General features: G+C 41.4%; 1 protein-coding gene across 1 annotated transcript in view; it reads right to left on the bottom strand.

Annotated features, from left to right (window-relative positions):
- The window catches only part of LOC129056808 (ubiquitin carboxyl-terminal hydrolase 6), a 50,128-nt gene that overhangs the window by 2,874 nt on the left and 19,597 nt on the right, over positions 1 to 27,657 (bottom strand). The window contains exons 23-31 of the mRNA XM_063718051.1: positions 27,445 to 27,556; positions 25,873 to 26,084; positions 18,735 to 18,919; positions 12,820 to 12,897; positions 10,532 to 10,652; positions 5,400 to 5,591; positions 3,126 to 3,414; positions 1,271 to 1,707; positions 510 to 602 (exon numbers count right to left, since the gene is read on the bottom strand). Of these exons, the coding sequence (XP_063574121.1) occupies positions 510 to 602; positions 1,271 to 1,707; positions 3,126 to 3,414; positions 5,400 to 5,591; positions 10,532 to 10,652; positions 12,820 to 12,897; positions 18,735 to 18,919; positions 25,873 to 26,084; positions 27,445 to 27,556 (1,719 nt within the window). The remainder of the gene's footprint in view (positions 1 to 509; positions 603 to 1,270; positions 1,708 to 3,125; positions 3,415 to 5,399; positions 5,592 to 10,531; positions 10,653 to 12,819; positions 12,898 to 18,734; positions 18,920 to 25,872; positions 26,085 to 27,444; positions 27,557 to 27,657) is intronic.

The following is a 27,657-nucleotide window of genomic DNA, read 5'->3' as shown; positions in this document are numbered from 1 at the left end:
TTTTTTTTGAGACAGAGTCTTGCTCTGTTGCCCAGGCTGGAGTGCAGTGCTATAGTCTTGGCTCACTGCAACCTCCACCTCCCAGGTTCAAGCCATTCTCCTGCCTCAGCCTCCCGAGTAGCTGGGATTACAGGCATGCGCCAACATGCCCAACTAATTTTTGTATTTTTAGTAGAGATGGGGTTTCACCATTTTGGCCAGTCTGGTCTCGAACTCCTGACATCAAGTGATCTACCTCCTAAGCCTACCTCAGCCTCCCAAAGTGCTGGGATTACAGGCATGAGCCACTGTGCCCGGTCAACTAACTCTTTATTTTTCCTCACTACTCATGTTTTCATTCCCTACTCTGCATATCACTTTTGTTCCTTTAATACTGACAGCATCTATATATTGATTCTAAAAGAAATATCTATTTCCTATTTAAGAGATAGTCCATTATTTCAACAAATGTTCCCCAGTTCTGTTGATATTCTGTTTCTAACTTTCATTCAAAGATTGAGAATGTTTACCTCACAGATGCTGTCATTGTAGCAGTACCACTTGCAGTTTGGATTTTTGGCATAAGTGACGTAATGGCCCCCACTCAGAATTCCTGAATGGCACTGTAAGAAATAAGAGAATGGAGGTATGTTAGTAGTTAACTGTACTATGGCCAGGATATAGCACTAGGATCTAAGCAGAAGAACACTGATCATGTAAAGGATCAGTAGGTGAGAAAATATTTTAGAACCCTCTAACTTTCTCTAAAACCAAAATAAGCAAAAAGCAAAATACAAAAGTCATAAGCTCCAAGTCTTGTGTGGATAAACAATCATTTTATAATGTAATTACTATTATTATTATTATTATTTTGAGACAGGGGCTTGCTCTATCACCCAGTCTGGGGTGCAGTCAAGTGATCACAACTCTCTAAAGACTTGACCTCCTGGGCTCAGGTGATCCTCCTGCCTCAGCCTTCCAAGTAGCTGGGACCACAGGCACATGCCACCATACGTCGCTCCATTTTAAAATTATTTGTAGAGATGGGGCCCAGGCTGGTCTCAAACTCCTGGGCTCAAGCGATCCTCCTGCCTCAGCCTTCTAAAGTGCTGGGATTACAGGTGTGAGCCACCACACCTGGGCAAACCCAGATTTCTATGTTAACTTTGACTATCACTAAGCTCAATGCTAGGAAATAAGCAGGACCTGAAAAATACTTGCTCATGAATACATGAAGACAAGTGAACAAAACACAGACCACTCTCTGAAAACCATACAATAAACCACTTACTGAAATTGCATATAGATTATAAATAGGCTTAATATGAGTGTCTTCTCTTTGGTCATCAGTGCTGTCTTCTTCACTGTGGTTACCAAGCTGACCATTGCTGTAGCCATTGCCACAGCCATTGCCACATGCTTCATGCTCATAAAAGAATCCATTGACCAAAGCTACCTCGTGGTCCTGAGGAGTGACCAGCTCTGGTTGGCTGTCCCCCTGCATATGCCCTTGGCTCAAGGCATCAGCCAGCTCACAGATCTGCCCAGCCCCATTCTCTTGGCTGGCATCCAAGTTCTTCTTACTACTTGACAGTTTATTTTTGCTGCCAATCTGGGGCAGCCGGAGCCTCCCTTTGCTCCTCCCCAAAGTCTGTGGGCTGCTATTAGGGCTGCTGTTTTTGCTGGAGGGACAGCTGGTTCCACTTTTTCTTGATGAAGAAGGAGAACCTGTGAACAGGACAGAAGAAAAGATTCACAAATCCAAATGCCACAAAGTAAGCCAGCCCCAAATGCTAACTCTGAGGTTAGCTTCACAACTGTAAACACAAAGGTAAAGACAGGGGAGTCATGACTGGCTACCCTTTAGTTCCTATTATGTAGCCAGTAAGTTACATTTTTGTCTTCTTCAATGCCGAGTCCCTATAAGCAACAATGTCCTGAAAATGTAAAGTACATTATAGGGACTCAGAAAATAGCAGAAAGATGATTTATGTCAGATTCAGTTGAAAAAAAATCTAACTATTAGAGTAAGGAGTTCTCCAAATACATATTCCTCCCCTTTGTAAAATTAGACAAAAAATGTGACCACCATTTACTGAGAACTTCCTATTGTTAGGCATGGTACTGGGAATTTCTTGCTGTCCATTGTTACCTCTATGACTCACAAAAATCCTGTAAGGCTTTAAACTTTTTGGTTATAGCCTCTTACCCCTACCCCCTTTTATACATTTAAAAATTATTGAGAATCTTTAGAACTTTTATGTGAATTTTATCTATCAATATTTTCTGTATTAGAAACTAAACTGAGGCATGAAAAAGTACAATACATTAGCACAGACTTCACTGTCAAAGTGACGATATTCTTCCATGTCATGTTGTCTCTTACACCATTGTACATCTGTGAGAGAATGAAAGTGAAAAGGCACATATTGTCTTAGTATTTTTATGAAAATAGTTTTGGGCCAGGCACAGTGGGTCACACCTGTAATCCCAGCACTTTAGGAGGCTGAAGCAGGAGGTTCACTTGGGCGCAGGAGTTCGAGCCCAGCCTGGGAAACATGGTGAAGCACCGTCTCTACAAAAAATGCAAAAATTAGCCAGGTGCAGTGGTGCGTGCCTGTAGTCCCAGCTACTCAGGAGGCTGAGGTGGGAGGATTGATTGACCTCGGGAGGTCGAGGCTGCAGTGAGCGGTCATCTGTGTTGCACCACTTCACTCCAGCCTGGGTGACAGAGTGAGACCCTGTCTCAAAAAAATAAAAAATAAAATAAATATATAAAAAAAGAGTTTTGATCCTCTAGACCCCCTGAAAGATGGGGAACCTCAGAACTTTCACTATAAGGGGACAAGACAGCAGCTACCATTTCTGTTTACCATACATCAGGCACTGTGTGAAGTGCTTTACTCTCCATGTGTCAAACTCTCAACTCTGTAAACCTGGCATTATCTCCATTTTACAGATGAGAAAATAGATTCAGGGAGGCTGAATCTCTTGCTAAAACTTACATAGCTTAAATACAGATAGGTCTGATTCCAGATAGGTTCCTTCCACTGAACCAACCTGATGTTCCAGAACAGAAGACAGAGAAACATATGTAGCCTACAGGAGTCCCAAGAAAGCAACTGCATAAGGCCCCCAGGCCTCACCTTTTGGGCTGCTGCTGATGTTAGCGCTGAGTGAGGATGGGCTTTTGCTCAGGAGCATGTCCTCTTCCCCAGCCGAACTCTGTGCATCCACTTTCTTCACCCCTCTTGCCAGAATCCTGGGCTTGGAGAGCTCATCCCCCTGGTGTGTGAATGGTTTATGCTGGCAGAGAGCTGGGTCTCGTGATACCAAAAAAGCACTCGGATCAAAACTTTCCCGAGGAAATTTGACAATTTTCTGTGATTTTATCCACTGATCATTTACAAATTGAAATCGCTTAAGGTGAATAATCTGGAGAAGCAAAGGTAGAAAACATCGCATTAAAGCATTCTGAAGATACAAAATTTACAGGAAAAAACAAGTCAAATACATGTGAATGTTTGGGAGTATATAACAGAACATTTACTCTTCATTATTTTTTAAAGACTTCAAAAATATGGTTTCATAAAGGCCTCTACAGAGGCCCCAGTGCACTGGTGTGCTTGTGCACACACACTCAACTCAGCAGTGTGGCACAGCCACATGACTGCACAGTGGGTATTGTCTCCAGGCTCAGTTGCTCTTCTAGAGTCCACAAAGGGCTAGCCTAAGCTTCCACTCTCCACAGAGCCAGAAGTTCAACCTCTCCTGAAGTTCAAATTCACCACGTTGTACCCCTTGTGGCAGTTCTCACATCACACTGAATTGCAGTTACTGGGCTACATGACTGCTCTGCTTGTTTTATTTGATGATTATATGAAAATATATACTTGTTAAAATTCATCAAACTGGATATTAAAAATCTATGCTTTTAATTGTATGTTAATTATACCTCAGTTTTTTTAAAAGGTCTCCCCCTCGGCCAGGTGTGGTGGCTCACCCCTGTAATCCCCACACTTTGGGAGGCCGAGGCGGGTGGATCACAAGGTCAGGAGATCGAGACCATCCTGGCTAACACAGTGAATCCTCATCTCTACCAAAAAATAAAAATAAAAAACACCTAAAAAATTAGCCAGGCGTGGTGGTAGGCACCTGTAGTCCCAGCTACTCCAGAGGCTAAGGCAGGAGAATGGTGTGAACCCGGGAGGTGGGGCTTGCAGTGAACTGAGATCTTGCCACTGCACTCCAGCCTGGGTGACAGAGCGAGACTCCATCTCAGAAAAAAAGGTCTCCCCCTCCCCGTCACCCACCTTGTCCCCAAGCCTGCCCCTTCCCTCTAGTTCCTATCTGTGGAGCTAGCTGACAACCAGTGTTATTAATTTCTTGTGCATCATTCCCTAGGAAGCTGTTCTGGTCTAAGAAAAACCTACATTCAGCTTCACAGAGTAGTGTGACAGAGACATGAATGGAATAAGAAAATACGGCTGGGCACGGTGGCTCATGCCTGTAATTCCAGCAATTTGGGAGGCCAAGGTGGGTGGATCACCTGAGGTCAGGAATTCGAGACCAGCCTGGCCAACATGGTGAAACCCCATCTCTACCAAAAGTACAAAAATTAGCCGGGTGGTAGTGGTGCGCGCCTGTAATCTCAGCTACTCAGGAGACTGAGGCAAGAGAATCACTTGAGCCTGAGAGGTGGAGGTTGTGGTGAGCTGAGATTACAACACTGCACTACAGCCTGGGTGACATAGTGAGACCCTGTCTCAAAAAAACAAAAAAAGAAAATACATATAAATATCTGATTAAAATATGCCAGTACCTTACAGTTACACTGATCTTAATGAATAGGAAGATTTGTCACTTCAAACTCTCCTGACAAACAAAAGGACAGTCTCCTAATCCATGATGGGAGAAGGCAGAAGTAAATTAAATCTAAAAGAACACACAGGCCCTAGTGCACTGGTGTGCTTGTGCACACACACTCAACTCAGCAGCGTGCCACAGCCACATGACTATGTGCAGTGGGTGTTGGGGGCTCCGGGCTCAGTTGCTCTTCTAGAGTCCACAAAGGGCTAGCTTAAGCTTCCTCTCTTCACAGAGCCAGAAGTTCAACCTCTCCTGAAGTTCAAATTCACCACGTTGTACCCCTTGTGGCAGTTCTCACATCGCACTGAATTGCAGTTACTGGTCTACATGATCTCTTCTTCTAGGTTATAAGATTTTTAGGAAAAGGAACTACCAAATATTTGTAGAAAGATTCATCTCTGTATTCAACATAAAAACCTTGTACAGAAAGTGTTTTAAATGCTGCTGCAGGAAAAGTCTTACTCTCAAAAATAACAAAACCTCCTGTTTGTTCATGTCTTCTTTCTTTTATGCTAGATTCCTGCTCTCTCAGAGGCAGGACTGTAACATACCAGGAAGGGTGGAAGCCTCCAGAGATCCAGCTTCTGTGTTGCTAAGCAGTGGGTCTTACACTTGGAACAGTAGTACATGTCATTTTCCCCTAGCTCTTCCTCACTGGTGAAAGCACGGAGACAGCTGTCCAGGTTGATGGGCTTGGCTTGCGCTCGCCGACTCTGCTGCACACTTTCATGCTTATCTACAACCTGTAGGTAGAGGGAACAGGAGGAAAGGGGTATGTGGGAAGGCATTTAAACTGGTGATATAGCTATGCATCAACCTCTCGGTCACTCACCCTTATTTTACTCTATATAAGGAAAAAGAAAATACAACTGGCTGGGTATGGTGGCTCAGGCCTGTAATCCCAGCACTTTAGGAGGCCGAGGTGGGGGGAATTGCTTGAGTCCAGGAGTTGGAAACCAGCCTGGCCAACAGAGTGAGACCCTGTCTCTGTAAAAGAAAAATCTGAAAATTAGCTGGGCATTGTGGTGCACGTCTGTAGTCCCAGCTACTCAGGAGGATTGCTTGAGCCTGGGAGCAGAGGTTGCAGTGAGCTGTGATTATGCCACTGCACTCCAGCCCAGATGACAGAGAGAGACCCTGTCTCAAAAAAAAAAGGGAAAAGAAAACACAACCCAAACTAGAGTCCGAGCAAATACAGCACCTACACATTTATTCACAAATGTTAGTTACATTGTAACATTCTGGATAAAATTTCTATTTATATGACCATAGCTTTTCTTGAAAAATTTTTGAATGCTTCAAAATGACAAAAACAAAACGAATTGCATTTATTTAACAACTTTGGAATCTTATAAGGGATTACATGTGAGTTGGCCCTCAAGCCAGGGGTGCTGATAGTAGGCCATTTATTTTTAATCAGAAAGCCAGAGCATTATTAGTATGCTGCAGAGTTTACAGAGGCTAGGAGAAATAATGTGAAACACAGAAACCAGAGCCGGATGAAATAAGGGCACAGAAAAGCTCACCGTGAGAAGACAACACAGCAGAGCATGAAACACCACAGGGTACAACTCATTTGCATCTGATCCCATGTATCACAGAGTTATCAGAATACCAAGTCTATAATTATCTGTCTCCTCCCTCATGGGGCCTTTTTATCTGAGATGGCAACAAAAGGAAGAACAAGCTCAAGAGTGTGCTGCTTTTGTTGAGAAGGCCCCTAATACCCACCCAAACCTTTGGGGTCCTGTTAATCAGCATGTTAGGCTGTGGAGCAAGAAGGAGTTAAGTGTAAGAAAGGAGAGAGAGCAAAGAATGGGCGGGGTGCATGGATGTATGTTGGGGGTGGTGTAGAATGAAGAAGAAGGAGAGAAGGAAGGATCTAGAGTGCAGCAAAAAAGAAAGAATTTTTCCCTCTCCATGCCTGGCTGCTACCTGACAAACAATCAAGAACCATAGAGCTGGGATCCTTCTGTTTGTCCCTCTAATGTATGGGAAGGTGGGTGAAGCATCAGGGTTATGAATGCTACCATAAGACTTCACACAGTATATATTTGTGTCCCAAAGCAGAGCCCGGACCACAAGGCCCACACTGACTGCCTCTCTGTGGCAAACGTCACATATGTCCATCACCCACCCTATTTATTGCTCCTCCCTTCCAGAGGTGAACTTCCTCCATGAATTTCCCTTCCTGAAACTCATGATGGGAACCTCAGGCTGCCTGGAATACAAATTGGCACAGCTCAGGACATTCAGCTTAGCATGGGTTTTTCAGGCGAGACTTTTTCCCTATATGAGAGTCACGAGGCTGTCAAATGCTGTTATAAACTAGCAAGGTTGGGTTTGATCATGCAGTTAAGGTTCTAGCACTGCATAACTATCCAGGCTAAAGAGCTCATTTAAAAAGGGGAACTTAGAGGAAAATTCTTTTTTTAGAAAGGGAAATCTGGCTTGGACTTGGGTTATAGACTTCTTTTTTGAGTACAAATTCTGTAGTAACAAGATATTAACTGTCATCATCTTTTGAACTGGTCACTCAAGGAAAAAACTGACGTGCTTCAAAAGCAAACATGCTGTATCATAGTTGTTGCAATGAGTAGAAAAAGGGGTGTATCATATACGATAGTGTTTCCTTTCTCATAGCCAGTTAAATATTATCTCTATTATCTCTACCAGGAATACTTTATGGCCAACCACAAATTAGAGTAAGCTAGTAAAGAATGTTGATTTTTATTGACTATATTTTCTGTGGAACACAGGCTACAGTGCTAGATGAAGACAGGGAGGAAAGAAGGCTGATAAAAAACATGTTTGTGGACTGTACTGACAATAATTTCTATTTATCAGTAAAATTTCCCAAAGTGATAAAGATTCCCTTTACCTCTTGGGATCCATGCTTAGATCCTCTACTATTGTTTAAACACTCAATAAATTACTTATAGGCACCCTCTTCTTTTCAGAGTTGCTTTAAAGCTCATCTTAACACAAAACACAGGAAATGAAGTAATAGTTTTCATATAAGACTATTAAAAAAAAGAGAGAGGCCTAAGAATTTGTCTAGTTTAATTTTCTTTTTTTCTTTCTTTCTTTCTTTCTTTTTTTTTTTTTTGAGACAGGGTCTTGCTTTGTTACCCAGGCTGGAGTGCACTGGTGAGATCACAGCTCACTGCAGCCTTGATCTCTTGGGCTCAAACAATCCTCCAACCTCAGCCTCCCAAGCAGCTGGGACTATAGGTGCACACCACCACACCTGGCTAATTTGTGCATTTTTTGTAAAGACAGGGTGACATCATATTGCCCAGGCTGGCATCTAGTTTAATTTTCTACTGAGGAATCTGAGGTCCAAACAGGAGAGAAATAAAAAGGATAAGAGTGATTTTCCCTCTATTTTTTTCTGATTACTAGTATAATATTCATGTGGAAATTTTGGAAAGCAGAGAAAAATGTAAAAAGGCAGGGGATCCTTTTATATTCTTAATACAAAGGCAACCACTGTCAAAATATTGGCAGATTTTCTTCTGTCCTTTTTCCCAAATAGTATTATTTTCAATATTGAAGGTATTATTTCCAGTATATGCAACTTTATGTCTTGTTTTTAAAAAAATGTTCACATATCATAAGCATGTTCCCATAAATGTTAGCAAAAACCCCAGGTAATCATTTTCAACAACTGCATTATATTTTATCCAATGAATACACCATGCTTTATTTAACCATTCCTCTAATGTGAGACAAATTTAAGTTGTTAATAACTTTTTACTCTCCTAAAAAATGCTATGATGATATCTGCCTGCAAATTATGGAGTAATTACAGAGTATTCTCCCCTCAGATAAATTCCTAAAAGGGAAATCACTGGAATAAAAAATATAAAGCATATGGGCAATAATCCCAATTTAAAGCACGGTATCTCTTTTGTCTACATGACTTTCTAAGCACATGCAGAAACTCTACATGTAGTGGAGCCCAGATTAGGCATATGGCCCCACTCCCTAGCAAGGCATCAATAGCCCTTCATTTCCATGGTATCCTAAGTGCATCACTGAAAGTGGAAGTAGGGTGAGATTTAACAGGTCATGTAGGCCATTTCCTATAAGCAGGATGTCCTAAAGAGCTTTTCAGATTGCACACTGGATTTGTTAAAAAGGGGAAGAGATTTATAGAGCCAAATAATTTATCATCATTGACAGTAATGTCTTGTCAGAATAATGCCCTGTCAGATTTTGTGCTGACAAAGATTTATCAATCTATCAACTGGTAAAATTTTCCCTCCTTGCTAGTGAGCATGATCTAGAACATTAGTTTCTCTTCAGCTTTCTTTAGCTTTAGCCTAGTGATCTTTCATTTGACAAGTATCCACAAATTATACTTATTCCTGGCTAGAAAGGGCTCCCAGGAGCCTTGGTGTGTGGGGCATATTTTGGGATCTAAATAGGAAACTAGGTCTAGAATTGGTAATTTCCCCAGTCCTCCATAGAATAACAAGACAGAAAAGTCAGTTACCATTACTAACTTATCCAAAGGGAATGCTTTAAAAAATAGTAAAGGAAATTTCTGCCTATCAAGAGCCATAAAAATGCAAAAACCACTACAATTCCTCATGTGACTTAAGGAACCCCTTTGACTCTGTGGCTTTTACCTCTCTATCAGATTCTTAATGTCTTTACCTTTCAAATAATATTTGGTTGATTAAAAACTGCCCGAGGTGAACATTTTTAGGTATGGAGTTAAAATTATTTCTGAAGCAACATTTTCAAAATTTAAAAATTGCTCTGGCCAGACAGTGACAATAGAAGAATGTGAAGTGTGAAGAGTAGCCATTGAGATGTGCTCTTAGGTACCCAAAATTGAAACATTTCAATCCTTTCTCTAACTTTTCTGATCACTATGCCTATTAAAGGTAGCAGCTATAGCCCTGGGACACATTTGAACTAAGTAACTGTGATTACCAAATGCTGCAACTTCAATAATATTTAACAGAGAGATGCTTATTGATATGCCATGGCCAGACACAGTTTGGTTTCAAGGTTCACTGATTAATATTTTTGAAATTTCATGCCTGCTCTAGTTTGGATATGGTTTATTTGTCTCCACCAAAATGCATGTTGAAATCTGATTCCCAATGTGGTGTTTTTAGGAGGTGGGGCCTAGTAGGAGGTGTTTGGGTCATAGGGGTGAAACTTTCATAAATGGTTGGTGCCATTCTTGCAGTAGTGAGTTCTCTTCTGAGAACTTAGTTTCCAAGACAGCGGGCTGTTAGAAAGCGAGGATCTTCCTCCTGTTTGGTCCTCCCTCTTGCCTGTGTCTGTTCTCCTTTGATCTTCTCTGCCATGTTATGATGCAGCACAGAAGCCTTTGCCAGAAGCCAGGACCATGTCCTTGAACCTCCCAGGCTGCGGAACTGTAAGCTAAGTAAACCTCCTTTCTTTATAAGTTACCAGCCTCATGTACTCTGTTATAGCAACACAAAATGGACAAAGACAATGCCCCAATACAATGAACTTCAGAAGCTGGAAAATGAAAAAGCTCAAGCAAACATGTCAATATATTAGGTGCCATAGAGGATGCCAATGAAGGCTTTTCTGGTTGTTTTTAAATTGTCTAGAACAGAAATGGCCTAAGAGTTACACTGGGGGAAATTTCCCATATAAAAACCACCATTTTATGGCGGCCCTAAACACTTACCCTTTCCTGGGACATTTCATAGTGGAGGTGAAGGGCTGTGGGGTCCCAATCCACAGCAATATAGGCATTTCCAATGAAAGCTCTGTCTTCCCCACAATCAATTTTACACCCTCTGCAAAATCTAAAAAGGGGGGAAAGATCCACAGAGGAAGAAATAATTATGAAGGAATTTAAATTTTCTTAATAAAAAATATTCTCCCTTCCTACTTTTCTGCTTTCCTCTTGGGCCTCACAATTTGTCATGGGCTTCTAACTTCAGACTCTGATAAATGTAGGGATACCTACTAATAATTATTATCATTTCAGGGAATCATGCTTTTCACTTTTCAAGTCTTTATTTTTACAAAGTACTTGATAACCATCTGTTAATCACAGGAAGTTGTGAACTTTATGGCAAATAAATGACATGGGAATTGACTGTTTGAGATACTACAGCATGCAAGAAATTCCAAATTCAGTTATTTAATGCTCTGAGGTAGGACAATTTATCTGGTATAACACCTAGCTCCTTGTTTGTAAAATGGCAGTTTAAATAAATGCATATAAAAGTTTACAGAGGCTGGGCATGGTGGTTCATGCCTGTAATCCCAGCACTTTGGGAGGCCGAGGTGGGTGGATCACCTGAGGTCAGGAGTTCGAGACCAGTCTGACCAACATGGTGAAACCCTGTCTCTACTAAAACTACAAAAATTAGCCAGGCACGGTGGTGGGCACCTATAATCCCAGCTCCTTGGGAGGCTGAGGCAGGAGAATTGCTTGAACCTGGGAGGTGGGGGTTGCAGTGAGCCGAGGTCATACCACTGCACTCCAGCCTGGGCGACAGAGTGAGACTATGTTTCAAAAAAAAAAAAAAGTTTATAGAGTTGCAATGGTAGGGTGGGAGATGGGGTAGGGGAGGAGGATATAATAAAGTCATGGTTCCAATGCCTACTTTATTAATATTATTATTATTTTTCTTGAGATGGAGCCTCGCTCTGTCACCTGGGCTGGAGTGCAGTGGCACGATCTGGGCTCACTGCCAGCTCTGCCTCCCGGGTTCAAGCAATTCTCCAGCCTCAGCCTTCCAAGTAGCTGGGACTACAGGTGCCTGCCACCATGCCTGTCTAATTTTTTGTATTTTTAGTAGAGATGGGATTTCACCGTGTTAGCCAGGATGGTCTCGATCTCCTGACCTTATGATCTGCCCACCTCCGCCTCCCAAAGTGCTGGGATTACATGCGTGAGCCACCACGCCCGACCAACGCCTACTTTAGACTCAGTTTAGTAAGTCTATTGCAGTTCTCTAAAGGTGGACTTTAGTATCATTAGGCACTTTCCCTGCTGTAACAGCAATGACCAATCAATCTCTGTAACTCTTTAAAAACCAAGAACAGATTTCCAGCGAAGTCTAGTAAAGACTAAGATCTACTGTGCTCAGAACTGGCAAACATTTATATTTAAGGAGAGGCTTGGCATGGTGGCTCACACCTATACTCTCAGCACTTTGGGAGGCTGAGGTGGGTGGATCACCTGAGGTCAGGAGTTCGAGACCAGTCTAACATGGTGAAACCCCATTTCTACTAAAAATGCAAAAATTAGCTGGGTACAGTGGTGTGCACCTGTAGTCCCAGCTACTCGGGAGGCTAAGGCAAGAGAATTGCTTGAACCTGGGAGGCAGAGGTTGCAGTGAGCCAAGATTGAGCCACTGCACCCCAGCCTGGGCAACAGAGTGAGACTCCATCTCAGAACAAAACAAAACAAAACAAAACAAAAAAGGAGAGGTGAAGTTATAGAGTAATAAATGTTTATCACAAGCTATGAATTTGGTATGGACTGTAGTTTATAAAACCAGCTAAGTCTCAAAAGCAAAACTTATCTATTGACCTCAAAAGGAAGTGAAAAACATTTTTTGAGACAGAGTTTCACTCTTGTTGCCCAGGCTGGAGTGCAATGGCACAACCTTGGCTCACTGCAACTTCCGCCTCCTGGGTTCAAGTGATTCTCCTGCCTCAGTCTCCCAAGTAGCTGGGATTACAGGCACGTATCACCATGCCCCACTAATTTTTGTATTTTTAGTAGAGATGGGGTGTTACCAGGTTAGGCTGGTCTCAAACTCCTGATCTCAGGTGATCCACCTGCCTCAGCTTCCCAAAGTGATGGGATTACAGGCGTGAGCCACCGTGCCCAGCCACAATTCTTAAGTTTCTCATTATTCACTATTTACTTCTCAAAATTGGAAATCTTAGGAAAACTGTATCATATCTAAAGCTGAAATTCTACTAATGTAATTCTTTTGCAGGTCACTTTACCTATACTCTGGGCACCAAGCACAGGAGTTCCCATCTTTCTGCACAACTCGTAGAGTGAATGGATATTGACAGCCGATACTGTCATCATGGAAAGAGAAGAGAACAAAAAGAGTGTAAGAAGCATTTCTGGTTCGAGGTCCAACTCCTTTTCATCTTCTCTTGAAGTAATCCTAGGAAGGGGCATTTGCCACAGCAGTATGCTCATGTTGACAGCTCAACGTTACTTACCCTAATCCATTAGCTGCAGCCCAGTACCAAATACACTCTGGCTTCCCATCCTCTATCTGGGCTTACAGAAGGGTAGACATATGACTGCCAGATGTCTCCAAGGGAGCCATGTGGCCCATGAAAATTTTACAAGATAAGCTAATCATGAAATCAAATACCAATTATCCTTCAGCCTTAATTCTATCAGAGGATTTAATTCACATTAAACTAAAATAATTAGATCTTTCCATGACAAGAACACTGACACATTGCGGAAAGCTGTATATTTAGAAGTCTTCTTGAATCAGAATCGCTGATGTGGTACATGCTAAGTACTGCCTTAACTATTCAGAGTTATAAGCTACATACCATTTTTGGAGTAACTTCTTTTTTTTTTAGTATACTTTAAGTTTTAGGGTACATGTGCACAACGTGCAGGTTAGTTACATTTGTATACATGTGCCATGTTGGTGTGCTGCACCCATCTCATACCAATTAGAATGGCGATCATTAAAAAGTCAGGAAACAACAGGTGCTGGAGAGGATGTGGAGAAATAGGAACACTTTTACACTGTTGGTGGGACTGTAAACTAGTTCAACCATTGTGGAAGTCAGTGTGGCGATTCCTCAGGGATCTAGAACTAGAAATACCATTTGACCCAGCAATCCCATTACTGGGTATATACCCAAAGGATTATAAATCATGCTGCTCTAAAGACACATGCACACGTATGTTTATCGCGGCACTATTCACAATAGCAAAGACTTGGAACCAAGCCAAATGTCCAACAACGATAGGCTGGATTGAGAAAATGTGGCATACATACACCATGGAGTAACTTCTTTTAACTGCCAATGATTAAGTCAAGATGGCCCTGTGGATTTTCCAACTTTTAAAAAAATTTACTCATCCTTGCCCTAACAAGGAGCAGTGCAACAATTTATACATATTATTGAAACATAAGCTGTACACCTTGGATGCATATAAAATTCCTCCTTGTCAATTATAGTTCAATAAAGCTGGGGGTGGGGAGAAGGAAGCAATGCAAGGAATATAACATAAGAGTGGCATACTTTACAGCTCATCTGGCAACTGATAGGAGTTATTACATGGGCTATTAAAGGTAATGAAACCATGATAAAGAGTCACTGTAAGGGCAAAAGTGAGAATCACATCTGGCATAGGAGTTCCCATCTTTCTGCATAACTCATCCAGTGAATGATCACTGATAGACTGTACTGTCTAGTACCATGTCCAACTTAGGCCAGCAATAAATGAGGAATCAAAAGAAAGATAACAGGATAAAACAACCGAGTAGCACTCTCACAGAAAGCTGTGCAGCACTTCTCTTCTGAAAATTTCTTTTACCTTTTTGCTCTAACTGAATGAAGCCTGGCTTTCTTGAGAATCCTGCTCCCCCTGCAGACTTTTTCCATTTTTCTTTTTGAGACGGGGTATCACTCTTGTTGCCCAGGCTGGAGTGCAATGGCATGGTTATGGCTCACAGCAGCCTCCACCTTTCTGGGCTCAGGTGATCCTCCCACATCAGCCTCCCAAGTAGCTAGGATTACAGGCATGCACCACCATACCTGGCTAATGTTTACATTTTTTGTAAAGATGGCATTTTGCCATGTTGTCCAGCCTGGACTTGAACTCCTGGGCTCAAGTGATCCTCCTGCCTCAGCCTCCTAAAGTGCTGGGATTACAGGCTTGAGTCACCACACCCTACTCTCTGCACTTTTTTTTCTAATACATTCCAGAACCTGGAGGTAAAATAGATCTCTTCCTTATTCCTATGCCACTTGTATATGATCTCTTCTTCCTTCCTTTTCTAAAACATTCCAGCTTTTTTGTAGCATGTGCTACTGAATTATGCCACCAGCTATTCCTCCTTGGAAGGTACATATCTTCTTTACTCACTAAAGATTGTAGCACCCAGTTCACTGTGTTTTTTCTCCACCACTTCTCCTGTTATTATTCTTGGTGACATCAACATCAATGCAATTAATACAACAGTAACTTGGTCTTCTCTCTTCCAACAATAACTTCCCCCACCCCATATGTAAACCCTCTCCAAATGTCATATTCTAGACCTTGTGAATACAAAGTTTTCTGCCTCCAAAATCTCAATTCCCAGTATCCTACTTTGCAACCACAACCTCCTATCTTTTTAGGTTACTTACTTATTCAAACATCCCTATTCTAATGATTCTTTCACCCAAGAGAAACCTCCAATCGCTGCCCTGAAATCCTCACTTGCCTCTTTACCCACTGTCCCTGAAAATAATCACTCTTCTACATAGACCCTTAATTCCAGGATTTTGTCCATTTCATCTAAAATTTCCAGTTTATTGACATAAACACTCAAGAAGTCGAGAACTATACAATGAACACCCCATGTATTCATTACCCAACTCTAAAAATCATCAACTCCAGGCCACTCTTATTTCATCCATAACTTTACCAAGTACCACTAGAATCAGGTGAGAGCTACCATGCCTGGCTATCTTTTTTAATGTCCGAAGGACCATTCTCTCTTTAACCCACTCCAATCTCTGCTCCTTTACCTATACTAAAATAGCTTTCACAAAGATCACCAAAGACCATGTTATCAAATCCAGTGGGCAATTCCCAGTCCTCTGTAGCATTTGAAACAACTATCACTCCTTTCTTCAAATACTTCCTTCACTTAACTCCTGGTTTTCTTCTTACATTATGGGCTGCTCCTTCTCACTCTCTCTCTCTCTCTCTCTCTCTCTCTCTCTCTCTCTCAACAGCGTCTTGCTCTGTCACCCAGGCTGGAGTACAGTGGTGTGATCTCAGCTCACTGCAACTTCCACCTCCAGGGTTGAAGCAATTCTCATGCCTCAGCCACCCAAGTAGCTGGGATTACAGGCATGTACCACCATGCCTGGCTAATTTTTTGCATTTTTAGTAGAGACAGGGTTTTGCCATGTTGGGCAGGTTGGTCTTCAACTCCTGGCCTCAACTGATCCTCCCACCTCGGCCTCCCGAAGTGCTGGGATTACAGGCATGAGCCACTGCACCCAGCCTCGATCTCTTTTGATGCTTTTTTTTCCCCTTTTCAATCTCTAAATGTCGGAATGCATATGAACTCAGTTCAGAGTTCATGTATAGATCATGGGAACCTTCTCTATTTAAATCTCACTCTCTAAATGTCAATCATCTGGTCTCAGGGCCTTAAATACCACCTATTTGTTGATGACATTTATATTTATATCTCCAGCAGAGGACATTCAAGTGAATTTCCCACTTGAATATATAATAGACTTCTTGAATTTAACTTCATTCCTGACTTTTCTTGCCAAAATCTGCTCCTTACCCAGTTTTCCTTTTTCCATTAAATGGTACCACCATTCACAAACAATTGTTCAGGGTAAAAAGGCAGCCTAGGCCAGGTGCAGTGGCTCAGGCCTGTAATCCCACCACTTTGGGAGGCTGAGGTGGGATCATGAGGTCAGGAGATTGAAACCATCCTGGACAACATGGTGAAACCCTGTCTCTACTAAAAATACAAAAATTAGCCGAGTGTGGTGGCGTGCACCTGTACTCCCAGCTACTCGGGAGGCTGAGGCAGAAGAATTGCTTGAACCTGGGAGGCAGAGGTGCAGTGAGCCGAGATCATGCCACTGCACTCCAGCCTGGTGACAGGGCAAGACTCCATTCCCCGCCCCCCCACAAAAAAAAGAAGTCAGCCTGGATTCCTCTTTCCCTATACTCCACATCCAATTCATTAGCAAGTCCTGGGAAAAGCCCTCATCTAGAAGCTCTTTCATTCAATTACTTGACTTCAAATTTAATCTTGTCCAACTTTCATCTTTACTAAACACAACATTTGTTAACTAAACTGCTTATCTATTATTTGCAGTTTTCCTTTAGGATTTATTTAAATCTTAAAATAAATATTCTAAATAATTATTTATTTAAATAACTTATTTTGGCCGGGTGCGATGGCTCATTCCTGTAATCCCAGCACTTTGGGAGGCTGAGGTGGGCAGATCACTGGAGGTCAGGAGTTTGAGACCAGCCTGGCCAACCTGGTGAAACCCTGCCTGTACTAAAAATACAAAAACTAGGCAGGCATGGTGGTGGGCACCTGTAATCTCAGTGACTCAGGAGGCTGAGGCAGGAGAATCACTTGAACCCGGGAGGTGGAGGTTGCATTGAGCCAAGATCATGCCACTGCACTCCAGCCTGGGTGACACAATGAGACTCCGTCTCAAAAAAATACAAAATAAAAATAAATAAATAATTTATTTAAATAAAGATTTATTTAAATCTTTAAATTTAAATCTGCCCAGGTGTGGTGGCTCACACCTATAATACCAGTACTTTGGGAGGCCGAGGTACTGGTATTGATCACTTGAGGCCAGGAGTTCGAGATCAGCCTGGCCAACATGGTGAAACCCTGCCTCTACTAAAAATACAAAAATTAGCTGGGTGTGGTTGGAAGCATCTGTAATTCCAGCTACTCAGGTGTCTGAGGTGTAAGAATCACTTGAACCTGGAGGCAGAGTCTGCAGTGAACCAAAATCACACCACTGCATTCCAGCCCGGGTGACAAATTAAGAATCAGTCTCAAAAAAAAAAAAAAAAAAGATGTATTTATCCTAAGCCCTACCCTAATCATCAAAAGACCCCATATCATAACAAATAAGTAAAGAACTTTTTTTAGTTACCATAAAACAGAACTCTCATTTGTACCGTGATGGTAAGAAAATGATCTACAGGCTGGGTGCGGTGGCTCATGCCTGTAATCCCAGCACTTTGGGAGGCTGAGGCAGGTGGATCACCTGAGGTTGGGAATTTGAGACCAGCCTGACCAACATGGAGAAACCCCATCTCTACCAAAAAAAACAAAATTAGCCAGGCATGGTGGTGCATGCCTGTAATCCCAGCTACTCAGGAGGCTGAGGCAGGAGAATCATTTGAACCCGGGAGGTGGAGGTTGCAGTGAGCCAGGATCATGCCATTGCACTCCAACCTGGGCAACAAGAGGAGAACTCTGTCGTAAAGAAAAGAAAAGAAAAGAAAAGAAAAGAAAAGAAAAGAAAAGAAAATGATCTACAATTTGATTGAGATAAAAATAAGACATCATCACAATCCCAAAAATTATTCAGAGTAAATGAATTTACTCATCAAATAGAACAGTGGTAGGAAAGGGAAAGAAAACAGAAAATGTTAATTATTTTAATCTAGATTTATGAAATTACTTCACGTTAAAATGACATGCTAAGGGAAAAAGAAAAAAGAATGACATGGTATGGAAATAATCCAACAGAATTATTTTTTGTATCATGAGACTTTTTCAGAGTTCATTTATGCAGTTACTCTCATCTTGAATTTCAGAGGACTGAGATTATACAAATTTTCTGGTGAATTCATACTCTCTACTTTTGCAACACAGAAGACAAGGATATTACTTGAAGCATTAGCAGGACGAATCCAGGCAAAAGATTAGAGAATGGAAGGATTATTAGACACTAGAATGTTTGGCAAAAGGAAGCTGTATCGTCTCTCCTACTCCAAATATCAAACCAAATGGTTGAATTGTATGCTCTCTGAGTGGTTCTTCCAAGAGTGATTAAGTTGCCATAGGCTGGGTCCTATCAGTCATGTAGAATTCATATAAATTATTTTTCTAGAGTTTGGAAACCACAGGTTAAGATGGATCCCCTCAACTCACCAATCCTGGGCATGATTACTAGCTTCCTGAGGTGGGAGTGGCCTCGTTAACCAGGATACTTGCATCCAAACTGCATCATATAGGTCTTTCTTCCGGGTATGTACAGTACATGGAACAATCAATGGCATTCCAAAGAGGCTGGGGCTATTCTCCTGAGGTGACAGGAAATACAGTTCTGTCCTCATCTGTATGTATAAACGAGAATAGAGAGTTGAGAAGACAGGCCTCTGATTCCTCCCTTTAGTTCTTCTAACCCTGCCAATGACAGGCATTATCACCGTTTCAGATTAGTCACTATCACATTCTTCTCTATGTTTATAAAACCATCTTTATTGACACAAAGAGAACAGTTACGGTGGAGTCATTAAAAGCGCTGAGGTATTGCCAGTTTTAGAATTGTTGTCTATTCTAACAAACTTGGGTTTCAGCAATTAATATATTCAAACCACAGTTTTCTCTGATAAACATTTCTCACATACACTGAATCACATGTAAAAACTAGTAATAGCTTCATAGCTAAAGGCTTTTAAACAATTAAGACTCTTTCTTTCTCCAGAAAATATGCCAGTAAGCTTGGTGTGGTGGCTCATGCCTGTAATCCCAGCACTTTGGGAGGCTGAGGCAAGAGGATCCCTTGAGCCCAGGAGTTTGAGATCAGAATGGGCAATGTAGGGAGACCCCATCTCTATAAAGAAATAAATACAATTAGCTGGGCATGGCGGCATGTGTCTGTAGTCTCAGCTATACAGGAGGCTGAGGTGAGAGGATTGCTTGAGACTGGCAAGTTGAGGGTACAGTGAGCTGTGATTGTGCCACTACACTCCAGCCTGGAAGGTAGAGTGAGACCTGTCTCAAAAAAGAAAAAGAAATGAAAAGATGCCAGTGGAAAAAAAAAAGACTCTCTCAACTATAGTTTTCTAGGGATAAGCTGTTGATAGTGGTTGTTGGAGTGGCAATTCCCAAAGTTTTGGAGATTTGTGAAACCTAGTAATCCTATTTTGTAACAAGCTTATCCACCTTCCTAAAAGCAGTTAAGTGATTTTAATCTTTTTTTGTTTCTGTTTTTTAAATACAGGATAGGATAAAAGTACGGTAAAGTTTTTAAAATTTTGCTTTGAGTATGTTAAAGAGATATTTATGATATTCCTTAATATAGAGATACTGCACAGAATTATCCTGGAAATGGCTGTTTAATAAACATTTAGTATAATGGAATGGTTGGTGGGAGTGGCAGGTTATCCAAAGCTGCTGAACCTTTGAACATTTAATTCCCTAAGAAGTTTGGTATTTATTGAGTAGTTAGAAAAGCTAAATCAACAACTTGTCAACTCACTAGGGGTTAAGTTAGCTAGTTTCTAAGTAAAAAGACCCTTCTTTATTCAGATTATCAAGCATTTTATTTTGTCATTTTCATTTAAGCTTAAATACATAATTTTAAGACCGTATTTCATATGCTACTATTATTATAAGACCCAGAGAAATCCAGACAGAGTTCAGTACAAATATTTTATAAAATTTTAAAACATAGCTAAACCCACACAATTTTCATCCTCTCATTAAGGAACTTCTCCTAGTGCCCTAGGGCCCATAGTTTCTCAGTTACTACTGAGATAAATTCTACTCCCAGTTATTAACATGGTTAGAAACTTCCAGCCAGGGCCAGGTGCAGTGGCTCATGCCTGTAATTCCAGCACTTCGGGAGGCTGAGGCAGGCGGATCATGAGGTCAGGAGTTCGAGACCAGCCTGGTCAATATGGTGAAACCCTGTCTCTACTAAAAATACAAAAATTATCTGGGCATGGTGGCAGGTGCCTGTGGTCCCAGCTACTTGGGAGGCTGAGGCAGGAGAATCACTTGAACCCAGGAGGCAGAGAGTACAGTGAGCCAAAATCGTGACATTGCACTCCAGCCTGGGCTGGGTGACAATAGCAAGACTCTCCCCCCCACCAAAAAAAAAGAAAAGAAAAAAAGAAACCTTAAACCAAGGGCTACTAATTCAGAGAAAAATAAAAATCAGAGGTAAAAGCGTACATTTCTGGCTGGACGTGGTGCCTCATGCCTGTAATTTCAGCACTTTGGGAGGCCAAGGTGGGTGGATCACCTGAGGTCAGGAGTTCGAGATCAGCCTAACCAACATAGAGAGACCCTGTCTCTACTGAAAATACAAAATTAGCCGGGCGTGGTGGCGCATGCCTCTAATCCCAGCTACTCGGGAAGCTGAGGCAGGAGAATCACTTGAACACAGGAGGCGGAGGTTGCGGTGAGTTGAGATCGTGTCACTGCACTCCAGCCTGGGCAACAAGAGTGAAACTCCATTGCAAAAAAAAAAAAAAAAAAGTACATTTCAAATAATTATCACAAAGCAACTAGCTTTCCATTATCACTGAGTTTAAGAAACAGAATATAGTGAGCACTCAAAAGCCTCCCATTTGCTTCCTCCAAATCACAAATTCTCCCTTCCTCACAAAGGTAACCATTATTCTAAATGTTACAGTAATCACTTTCTTGCTTTTCTTTACAGTTTTATATCCTATGCAGAAGTCAATAAACACTAGATTTCATTTTCCCTGTTTTAAAAGTTTTTATATTTATAAATAGAATTACTTAATTCGTTTTTTTTGTTTGTTTTTTGAAACAGGGTCTAGCTCTGTCATCCAGGCTGGAGCACAGTGGTGTGATCTCAGCTTGCTGCAACCTCCACTTTCTGGGCTTGAGAGATTCTCTTGCCTCAGCCTCCCAAGTAGCTGGGACTACAGGTGTGTGGTACCACGCCAGCTAATTTCTGTATTTTCTGTAGAGATGGGGTTTCACCATGTTGCCCAGGCTGGTCTTAAACTCCTGGGCTCAAGCAATCGGCCCACCTCAGCCTCCCAAAATGCTGAGATTACAGGTGTGAGCCACTGTGCCTAGCCTAATTCTTTTTTGTCTGGCTTCTTTCCATCAACATTAGGTTTATGAGATTCATTTATACTGGATATAACTACAAGTCCATTCATTTTCATTCCTGTATAATGTTCTATTATCTTAATATATCTCAACTTCCCAATCCCTTCTACAACTAATGGACATGTAATGTGTTCATTTTGGGGCTACTATAGATAACGCTGCTATGAATATTCTTGTACATATCTCCTGGTACACATATCTTTTGGGTGGATACCTACAGGTAGAACTGCTTATCTTTAACTAGAAAATTGTATTCCAAAGTAGTTGTATTAATTTATATTCTCATCAGCATGGTATGAGAGTTCCTGTTGCTCTACTTAGCAACCCTGCCAGTCTGTTTAATTTTACCTGTTCAGGTGAGTGCACTGATATCATAATATTGTTTTAATTTACATTACACTGATTACTAATGTCGTTGATCACTTTTTTTTTTTTTTTTGAGATGGAGTCTCGCTCTGTTGCCCAGCCTGGAATGCAATGGCATAATCTCGGCCCACTGCAACCTCTACCTCTGGGGTTCAAGCGATTCTCCTGCCTCAGCCTAGCGAGTAGCTGGGACTATATTCGCCCACCACCACACCCAGTTAATTTTTGTATTTTTAGTAGAGGCAGAGTTTCACCATATTGGCCAGGCTGGTCTTGAACTCCTGACCTTGTGACCCATCCATCTCGGCCTCTCAAAGTGCTGGGATTATAGGCCTGAGCCACCGCACCCAGCCAGGTTATCAATTTTAATGAAGTCCAATTTAATCTTTTCTTTTATACGAGTAGTGTCAGGAATGTATTCACCATTATTATCTTCCAAGGGCTGTTTCATTGTTTTGCTTTCAAATTTAGCTCTGTAGACCACCTGGAATTGTGGTGAAAGGTAGGTGCCAAGTTTCATACGGATATCTAATTGTCCCAGCACCACCTGCTGAGAAAACTGTCTTTCTCTCACCACCCTGCAATTTATCTTTGTTATAAATCAGGTGTTCATACATTTGTGAACTGGTTTCTGGGCTCTCTATTCTATCCCAATGGTCTATTTGTCTTTTCTTGTACAATATGACATTAAGTATCATATCTTTGTGAAATAAATCTTGATATCTGGATGATATCTAATCTTGATGATATCCTCATACCTTATACTTTTTCGAGAGTATCTTGGTTATTCCTGATGCTTTGTATTTCCACATGTGAGAATCAGCTTATAAACTCACACACCACACACACACACACACACACATACACACACACACGAACACATGCAGACTTTGCATTTTTATTGGGATTGTGCAATATGTCATCTGTAGATTAGTTTGTAGAGAACTGATATCTTAAAATATCGAGTCTTCTAATCCATGAACATGGTTTACTCCTTCCAATATTTAAGTCTTCTTTAACTCCTATCAATATTTTATTTTCTATATAGATGTCTTATGTGTCATTTTAAAAGTTTATTCCTAGGTACTTAATTTTTCTCAGCATTTAATTTTTTTTATACTAAGATAAATAGTATCTGTAGTTGAGTTGAATGGTAGCCTCTAAAACAGTATAACCATGTTGTAACCCCTGGAACCAGTAAATGTGACCTAGTTTGGTAAAAGGATGTTTGTAGATATAATTAAGTTGAGGATGTCAAGATGAGATCATCCTGGATTATCTGGGTGGGCCCTAAATTCAATGACAAGTATCCTTATCAGAGAAAGACAGAGAGAAGGCCATATGAAGAGGCAGGGATTGCAGTTATGCAGTCACAAGCCAAAGAATGCCTGAAGCCACCAGAGGTTAGAAGAGACAAGAAAGCATTCTCTCCTAGAACATTTGGAGGAAGCCCCCACCCTACTGAAACCTTGGTTTCAGACTTCTGGCCTCCAGAAGGTGAAAGAATAAATTTCTGGGCCGGGTGCAGTGGCTCACACCTGTAAACCCAGCACTCTGGGAGGGCGAGGCAGGCTGATCACGAGGTCAGGTCAAGACCATCCTGGCCAAAATGGTGAAACCCCATCTCTACTAAAAATACAAAAATTAGCCAGGCATGGTAGCGTGTGCCTGTAGTCCCAGCTACTTGGGAAGCTGAGGCAGGAGAATTGCTTGAACCCAGAAGACAGAGGTTACAGTGAGCCGAGATTGTGCCACTGCACTCCAGCCTGGGTGACACAGCGAGATTCCATCAAAAAAAAAAAAAAAAGAATGTATTTCTGTTGTTTAAAGCCACCAAATTTATGGTAATTTGCTATAACAGTCCTAAGAAACCAATACAGTACCTTTTTTACAATTTCATTTTCTCTTGTTGCTGCTATACAATCAATTTACTTGATCTAGAAACCCTGCTTTCCTTTACTTTATTTTATTTACTTATTTTATTTATTTATTTTTTTTTTTAGATGGAGTGTCACTCTTATCACCCACACTGGAGTGCAATGGCATGATCTCGGCTCACAGCAACCTCCACCTCCCAGGTTCAAGCAATTCTCCTGCCTCAGCCTCCTGAGTAGCTGGGACTACAGGTGTGTGACACCATGCCTGGCTGATTGTTTTATTTTTAATAGAGATGGAGTTTCACCATATTGGCCAGGCTGGTCTCAAACTCCTGACCTCATGATCCACCCACCTCGGCCTCCCAAAGTGCTGGGATTACAGGCATGAGCCACTGTGCCTGGCCTTTCCTTTCCTTTACAAAATTAGGACACTAAAGTCCAAAGAGCTCAATCAGCTATCTAGTGGCAGAATTAGAACTAAAACCTAGGTGGCTAAATTCCTAGTTTAGCGCCCTTTCTACTCTACCAAGTTGCCACTATACCCGAAGACTACCTCTTTAACAATTATCCACTGACCACAGTTTTCAAACCTTCCTTTTTCTTTTTTACCAAAGAGTGAACCTTTAATGCAATAGTTATATATTAGACTATCAAGAGAGGAATCATGCACAACTTGATTTTGCCCAAGAACATTCTTGTGTCCTCTAAGAAAAAAAAAAAAACCCAAAACAAAAAACTTTTCCAAAGCCATCCGCATTTATGTGGCAGTGAAGATGTACATACCTACATAAACACACAGGAAACATAAATTTTGTGTGTGTTGGTTTTTGTTTTTTTCTAATTTTTTAGAGACAAGGTCTCACTTATTGCCCAAGTTGGAGTGGAGTGGTTATTTACAGGTGTGAGCATTGTAGCATATTATAGCTTCAAAATCCTGTCCTCAAGGGTTCCTCCTAAACATGTCTGGCTTAGGAGATACTTTTTTTTTTTTTTTGAGACAAAGTCTCGCTTTACCACCCAGGCTGGAGTGCTGTGGCACGATCTTCGCTCACTGCAACCTCCGCCTCCTGGGTTCAAGCAATTCTCCTGCCTCAGCCTCTCGAGTAGCTGAAACTACAGGCACACGCCACCATGCCCAGCTAATTTTTGTATTTTTAGTAGAGATGGGGTTTCACCATGTTGGCCAGGCTGTTCTTGAAATCCTGACCTCAGGTGATCCACCTGCTTCAGCCTCCCAAAGTGCTGGGATTACAGGTGTGAGCCACTGCACCCAGCCATTTTCTTTCTTTCTTTTCTTTTTCTTTTTTTGAGACAGGGTCTTGCCCAGGCTGGAATGCAGTGGTGCAAGCAAGCATGGCTCACTGCAGCTTTGACCTCCTAGTCTCAAGTGATCCTCCTGCCTCAGCCTCCAGAGTAGTTGAGACTATAGGCCCACACCATCATGGCTGCTAAGTTTAAAAAAAATTTTTTTTTTTGGTAGAGACGAGGTCTCACTATGTTGCCCAGGCTAGCCTTGAACTCCTGAGCTAAGGTGATCCCCCTGCTTCAGCCTCCCAAAGTGTTGGGATTACAGGTGTGAGCCACTGCACCTGGCCAGGAGACACAAATTTTTCAAGAAAGTAGTACTCAGATGCACTGACTATCCTGTTGCCTCTTAATATATGGATGAGGAATGTCATTTCATACATTAGCCATCATGAGTAATACTAAATCCTGGCTCTGATCACTTATATTAGCATATATAATACATTGAAAATGCATTCATAGCAACAGATTTTGAGGACAGGATAAAAAAGTAAAAAAATAAAATTTGTAAATGTATTAAATTTTAAAAAATTAAAGAAAAAAAGAGAAGAAAATGCATTCAACGATGTTGCAAAGACAGAAAATGGCTATTTCACAAATGACACTAGCAAGACTGGCAGTGAGTTGCCTAACATTTAACTAACCATTTTTCGGTGGACTGCAATGAGGTAACCTGTAAAGGGGCCGTCAGGAAGAGATGGCATGTGACCATTAACCATTCCATTTGTGAAGTTCTTCTCAGTTCCACATGGCACAACAGCGTTTGGCATTCCACTGGGGACGAATATTGGTCGGGGTAGGTCCCCATTGGTAGTTAGGGTGGATGTTCCATTTGTAGATGGCGAAGAGAAGAAATCTACAAATTCAAAGATAAGTAGAGCATCGTAAGCTTGTGGTATTTTCATCTTTGCTCTTTTCTCAAGTGTCCTGAGGACCAGAGACAGTGTAGTCTCTTAACACAGGGCAGGGAGAAATCATAGTATAAATAACTCTAGATTTATTGGAAGATTTTAATTTCCAGTTTTACTTCCTTAACTCACACTTTTGACCAAATGAAAAGGAAAGAGTAACTGCTGGAAACTCTTAAGCAGAATTTTTGCAGAAACCTGTATCAGCACCATGTTGTAGCACACAAACAGTTCTACCACTTGTTTTCTTTTCCTTCTCTTCACCTTTGAAGACACTGTCCAATACGGTAAACTCTACCCAGATGTTACATTTAAAATTTAAATCAGGCTGGATGAGGCAGCTCACATTTGTAATCCTAGCACTTTGGGAGGCTGAGGTAGCAGATCCCTTGAGCCCAGGAGCTAGTGACCAGCCCAGGCAACATGGTGAAAACCCATCTCTACAAAAGATACACCACAGCTGGGCATGGTGGTACACATTTGTAGTTCCAGCTTCTTGGGAGGCTGAGGTGGGAGGATTGCTCCAGCCCATAAGGCAGAGGCTGCAGTGAGCCAAGATGATGCCACTGCACTCCAGGCTGGGTGACAGTGAGACCCTTTCTCAAAATAAATAAATAAAATAAAATAAAAATTACAAATGCATCATTCTCAGTCACACTAGCCACATCTCGAGTGCTTAACAGTCCACGTGACTGGTGGATACTATATTGGATGGCAAAGATCACAGAAGTTCCCACCACTGCAGAATTCTATTGGACAGTGATGCTCTAAATTAAAACTAAAATTAGATCATCCACCAACTCACCATCAGGACTATCTACCTACTACACATCAATGAGGGGAGCCTCATAAAGCCCTTTGTAGTTGGGGAATTAGCCTAATTGACCTAATTGTAAGTAACATAAAGAATAGACAAAGCATACTAGCGGTTAAAAGGACTCAGTGAGTGACCACATTAAATTACATATAATATTGGATTTCTTTCTAGCTATATCTATTGTTTATATTTTCTGGTAGTATGTTCCTCTCATACTAGCTGTTGCCATGTTAGTATTAGATAAAAGTTCAAAGAGATCTGAATTCCAAGAGTATGTTAGCTAACAACTACCTATCTAACTGAAGTCACTTGGGTTCTCTAAATTTTAGGTTTCTCATCTAAAAAATATGGAATAATCAGTAAGGTTTCCCTTGGGTTCCAAAACTCTTCTGCTATAATATCCTCTGCATGAACAAATATAACAAAGATGACAACTCTTAGACAAATATTTAAAGGTGCAATCATGAGAAGGAGTTCTAGTTCTATCTTACCTGTCTGTGTTGGACTAGAAGCTGAAATTGGAGATGCAGGGACAGGAATTTCAAATGCACACAAAAATCCACTCACTGAGAGTCCTACTTTTTGGTTGTCCTGAGGAAAGTTCTACAGAAACAGCAGCAAGATGAGAAGGGGGGGATGTTTCAGATAAAAAGGAAAAGTTCTCTCTCTAATGTGTTTCAAAAGAATGTCTTAGGTGCTTTCAT

The sequence above is a fragment of the Pongo abelii genome, chromosome 19 (genome assembly GCF_028885655.2).
Source record: "Pongo abelii isolate AG06213 chromosome 19, NHGRI_mPonAbe1-v2.0_pri, whole genome shotgun sequence".
Classification (NCBI taxonomy): domain Eukaryota; kingdom Metazoa; phylum Chordata; class Mammalia; order Primates; family Hominidae; genus Pongo; species Pongo abelii.
The sequence above is the reverse complement of the archived record's forward strand: the minus strand, read 5'-3'. Positions and strand labels throughout refer to the sequence as shown.